The sequence below is a fragment of the Rhipicephalus sanguineus genome, chromosome 7 (assembly GCF_013339695.2).
Source record: "Rhipicephalus sanguineus isolate Rsan-2018 chromosome 7, BIME_Rsan_1.4, whole genome shotgun sequence".
In the NCBI taxonomy this organism is placed as follows: Eukaryota; Metazoa; Arthropoda; class Arachnida; order Ixodida; family Ixodidae; genus Rhipicephalus; species Rhipicephalus sanguineus.
In genome coordinates, this window is record NC_051182.1 from 153,226,234 (window position 1) to 153,231,475 (window position 5,242).

At 49.1% G+C, this 5,242-nt stretch overlaps 1 protein-coding gene across 1 annotated transcript; it reads left to right on the forward strand.

Annotated features, from left to right (window-relative positions):
- The first annotated feature begins 1,189 nt into the window (after nt 1–1,189).
- LOC119400953 (acetylgalactosaminyl-O-glycosyl-glycoprotein beta-1,3-N-acetylglucosaminyltransferase-like) lies at nt 1,190–5,006 on the forward strand. The gene is made up of 2 exons (XM_037667832.2): nt 1,190–1,538; nt 4,448–5,006. The coding sequence occupies exons 1-2, from the start codon at nt 1,228–1,230 to the stop codon at nt 5,004–5,006; spliced, it is 870 nt and encodes a 289-aa protein (XP_037523760.2). The 5' UTR covers nt 1,190–1,227.
- The last annotated feature ends 236 nt before the right edge of the window (nt 5,007–5,242 follow it).

Sequence of the window (5,242 nt, forward strand, 5' to 3'; positions counted from 1 at the left end):
GACGATGAAGAATTATGGCTCAGCCCTTTGTAATGGGTTGGAATCTAAACGGCCCACCAGTTATGTAATGTGCGTTGGGTGACGCCCGCTCACTATTTCCCTCTCCCGTCATGCTGTATAACATACGTTGACGTGGGAGAGAGACGGGGGGGGGGGGGTCGAAGAACTTTACTGAGACCCCGAGGAAATGGATCATGCGCTTATGGGCTTCCTTGGCAACCAATACAAGTGCACTTGCGAGGAACCCACTACGGTATAAATCATTGCAATTTTACTGAGACCCCGAGGAAGTGGATCATGCGCTTATGGGCTTCCTTGGCAACCAATACAAGTGCACTTGCGAGGAACCCGCTACGCTATAAATCATTGTAGTTTTTGAGAAGTAGGGCAGCAGGCACTGTGCCATTTTTCATTCTATGGAGAGCGTTGGTACCTGCTAAACCCATGTGAGGCATTTTGCGCACTTTGTTGATGCTGTGCCTGATGACGATGAAGAATCAGAGTCCTTTGTAATGGGTTGGAAGCATTCAACAACCTACTCGTTGCGCAATTCGCATTGTGTGACGCCTGGTTACAGAATTAGCGTTGTGCGACGCTTGGTGCTTATTTTACTCTTCTACCACGCTATATTGCATATGCTAATGTGGTTCCTTCACAACATGAAGCCTGTATAGGACCTTTTTGCAAAGCAGTTTCAAGCAACGGCATGGCTCAGAGGTTGAATGCTGGGCTCCCATGCAGAGGGCCCAGGTTCGAACCTCGTTCCATCCTGGAATTTTTTTCTTATTTCCATTTTTTCTTATTTCGAGCGATACTGGTTACGGACACCGGCGGCGGCGGCGGCGGACAACTACGGCGCCAAAAACGGCCGGTGAAATGATCTCATAACAGCTTTCGCTGTAAAAAATATGCCTGAAACGTAATATTTCTCCGACTTCACTTCGGTGCGGAGGCGAGCGCCTCTTTCGGCGTTCCCTTGTAAACACGTTATCGGCGCCCGAGCTGCCTAAGTGCAGCTGCTAACGTCATAGCACGTGACTACGCGGTACGATGGCGAGCGCTCTCTCACGGCGCCTGGTCGGAACACGCGGAAGGAGGCGTGGCTTCCGCGATCGGTTCCTGCTTTAGGCTTTCCATGGAAAAGAGAGCAACGTTCCAGGCATGTAGTTAAAAATGCGTTGGCTATATTTACCTACGTCTTTATGGCGCCCGCGCCTTCGCAGCCTCATGGTGATGGTGTCACGGCAGAGCCGCTCACCGACGACGCTGATCGTGTTCAGTTTTGTGTCCATGGCGTTACTGGGACTGCTACTGCACCACTTAACGGGCACGGTGTTGCGCCAGCACTTTCCGGCTCAGCTGTGCCAGGGAAAGGGCGCAGCCTCAGGTGCCACCACCGTGGTAGTAGCCGTCCGCACCAAGCCGAACAACCACGTGCTCCGGCAGGCTATCCGAGATTCCATGGGCCACTCGGCTATCCGCTCGGCACTGCCCTGGAAGGTCGTCTTCTACACCGGCTACACCGTCGACATCGTCAAGTAAGTTAGCCATTTGCGACACGGCGTCCTCAGTTGAAGACGCGTCTTACTTTTGGCGTTTCTGTCACTATTAGGAAGGAAGAAACCGCTCATTCAGATAATGATCAATTAGGTATTCTTGTTGCATAACGTTCGTTTATATCACTTTCGTTTGAAATGTCTTGCTACGCATGATCACTTTGGTGAACACAATATTATGTTTAACGAGCCGTTGGATGTGGGGTGTTTCGTCAGAAACTACAAAATATTTTTTGACATATTTAGGAATGCTCTCTGCCAGTAGGTCTCTATCGCAGGTAGTTTGAGTGGGACGGTGAATTCGGTTTATGAAGAAATATAACATAACTGACTGTAGAATAATTAGACAAATATTTACGTTGTTATTACAACTAATTGCTGTAAAATACACTGCAATTTATTCTAAGCACCTCCACTTGCTTTAAATTTGTTCTCCATAACCTTGGAATCAAATTACTATGCAGCTTTCACGCCTTTATAGACAGTCGATCATAATGCGCGTCGCAAAGACTTACACCATTCTCACGCCCGAGCGACCATAGAGTTTCATAGTAATAACACTAGAGAATTTCGGCTCTAGTGTATATGGGACGTAGAGCTCGTGGCGCTTCTGCCAGCATGTGAGTGATGGGTAATACGTAGATTTCAGGGGCGTAGCGAAGGGAGGGGGGGGGTTCAAACTCCCCGAAAATTTGCAATTTTGCTTGCGTATATATACACGCACACATACAAACGCACGCAGGAACATACATAGAGTATGGCTGAACCCCTTCCCCCCGAAAAAAATTTCTGGCTACGCATAAATTTTTTGCCTCAGATTTGCCTAAGTCTCGTCCTTTCGGCTCAGTGTGGCTTTTACGGAGACGCTGTCTTAATTTACCCTGTGCCTTCGTCGTCGCAGTCGAAGAAGTAGGCGTCACGCAGGTCATGTGACCAGAAGACGGAGTGAATAAAAAAAATAAACGAAATAGTGAGGAAGATGTTTGAAAGGACGATACTGATGACCATGCACAATGATGCGAATGGCGCACAGAGTAATGATGACGGTAATAATGCTCGAAATGTGTGAGCGCGCGTATTTCAAATGTAGTGGCGGATTTACGACACCACGTGATCTCGCTAGCCAATCACATGCACTCGCTAGTTTGCAGCTTCGCTCTACAACAGCTCCGCGGCGTCGAGCTGGCTGGTTATCTTTTGTTGCTCTAGAAAGTGGTAATGAATTGCCTCAGAATATCGGAATATTATCTTTATAACTTTTCTTAACGTTTCAAGAGAACCACGTTTGCTGGCACTGTTATCCTAGATCTTCTAAACCGCTGTTAAATTTCTCGCCGAAACGTTCCAAGATTGTCAAAAACGGTATAGCCGTGTCATGCCTTAAACTTTCTCTCACTAAGTTATGTGATCACAAAATGAGTGCCAACCCCGCCACGGCGGTCTAGTGGTTATGGCGCTCGACTGCTGTCGCGAAGGCCGCGGGATCGAATCCCGGCCGCGGCGGCTGCATTTTCAATGGAGGCGGAAATGTTCGAGGCCCGCGTACTTAGATTTAGGTGCACGTTAAAGAACGCAGGTGGTCGAAATTTCCGGAGCCCTTCACTACGGCGTCTCTCATAATCATATCGTTGTTTTGGGGACTTGGAAGCCCTGCTTTAACGCACAGGTTACGCGTCTTTTAGATGTAGTTTATCCACGGCTGCCATTGGCCACTGTCGCTTAACGTTTAAATAAATCCATTTTGTTATATCCTAGCATAGTTGCAGAAAGTAATAGAAAAAAGCGTGTCGTCGGTGTTCCTTATATTCATTGCGTATCTCATAGGCTAACGGAAGTAGGGGGTAGATACGGCGTTAATGTTGTTTTTGCGGCTACCAATAAGCTAGTCAAGATATGCGCCGCAGTACAGAGAAAGAACGAGAAGGTGATAGACATGAAGCGGACTGATATTTGTTTTGTGAAATATACGAACAAATTTACTGATTGCCTTGCGTGTGTGGTGTATAAGATTCTGTTTAGCTGCGGCCGATTCTACGTAGGGAAAACGTGTCGCTACGTTAACCAGATATTAATGTAACATCACAGATCGCTATAACTGGAGGCTCACCATCTAATCTGTCTTTACATTGTCGAGAGTAAGTGCACGCCAAAATTCGATGAATGCGCGATTTTATACCGGCACACGAATGAAGAAACGCGTTCAATAGTTGAGGCCTGGCATACCGACAATAGTGGTACTGTCGATATGCCAAATTAATCATCGATGAACTTGCATAAAGAAGAAATCAAGTGTCTGAATAGTGATCTCTCACGTAGACCACCACGCGTGCCGGATTGATAGGTTCGCCTATTGCTTGGGCATGCGCAGATAAGTTTTTGTGCATTCTTTCTTTTCGGCCATTGTGCGCCTTTTCAGTTGTTAACGGCGTTTTTGGTGTCTTGACTTCTCTCTTGTGTTTGTGTTTGCACGCCCTGTCTCTTCAACAATGAATACTTACCAACTAGCTCCGCTCTCTCTTATTTTTAGCATTCTTGGTAGGAAAGTGGCGAGCTCCAAGTTTTCAAGAAAGGGAACGCGAGCCCGCCAGATGTGTGCACGCGCTTCGAATTGTCCATTAATTCGCCCTCGCGGTGCCAATTCCTAGCTTCCTGGTTAGCGCAGAAGGTGGAGCGACCGCACCGGAAACGCGTTGGTCCTGGGTCCGATACTCAGACCAGGACGAATTTTTCGGCAACTCATAAGTCTTGTTTCTGAGAAATCCGTATGGATTTCCTTGTGGCTTCGTGCTACAAACAGTTGGTCGTCAAGTTCCATTTCCTAACCCTTACGCCGCCTTGCGGCTATCTGCAAAGCCGATTTGCAAAAGTGTATTATCGTCGTCTACTCGCAGATCACGCTCGCTTCGTCGCGAGGTGCTCAGAGGGGACCTGATCATCGCTCCGTTCGAGGCCTCCTCCGAGAACACCGTCAAGATCTTCATCGAGACCCTGCGCTGGATCAGCCAGCAGTGCGAGCCGGGCCTGCGCCACCTGGTACACACCAACGACACCACCATGGTTGACTTCCTCGCCGCGTACGAGTACATGGACAGCCTGAAGGATGCCAGTGACCGCCACTTCCACTGTGCTATTGTGCAGCTGCTTCCCGTCGACAGGTATCCGAACAGCTCGAACTACGTGCCGGAAGAGCTCTTCCGCGACAGCATGTGGCCCACCCACTGCGAAGGGGACGCCTTCATTGTGCACGCCCAGCACCTGAAGGCGCTCGTGCTTTCCTCCGAGGCCATCCCGCAGTATCCGCTGTTGGGACCTTACGTCACGGGACACCTTCCGGTCCTGGCCCGACTCGGACACAGGAACATCGCGAACTTGGTCAGTGCTATCCTCATCGCTTTCTTGTCTTTCACGTCGTGCCGACGTCGCGGACACGATAAGAAATTCTGCGGTTAATGCAGGGGTAACGTAGTTCTTGTGTAGGCCTTATTGTAGTTATAGATCCTGCGCATAATGCAGGTCCACTATCTTGAAACCTGAGGAAGTGCGCAGCACGGGCAACCCAGCGAACCCAGCGCTTGCCACCGCCTCGGCAACAGCGCGCTTGCCGAGGCGGTGGCGCCCTCTCTTGCGCGGCGCGGTTATCAGCTCGGTTTTTCAGAAATGTTTTTCGCAATTTTAGGTACATTATT

What these genes read in the sequence shown, in the direction of transcription:
- LOC119400953 (XM_037667832.2), top strand. Translation starts at nt 1,228, where the DNA reads ATGGTGATGGTGTCACGGCAGAGCCGCTCACCGACGACGCTGATCGTG. An exon ending in TACACCGTCGACATCGTCAA is followed by an intron (nt 1,539 to 4,447) that starts GTAAGTTAGCCA and finishes GTCTACTCGCAG; the next exon opens with ATCACGCTCGCTTCGTCGCG.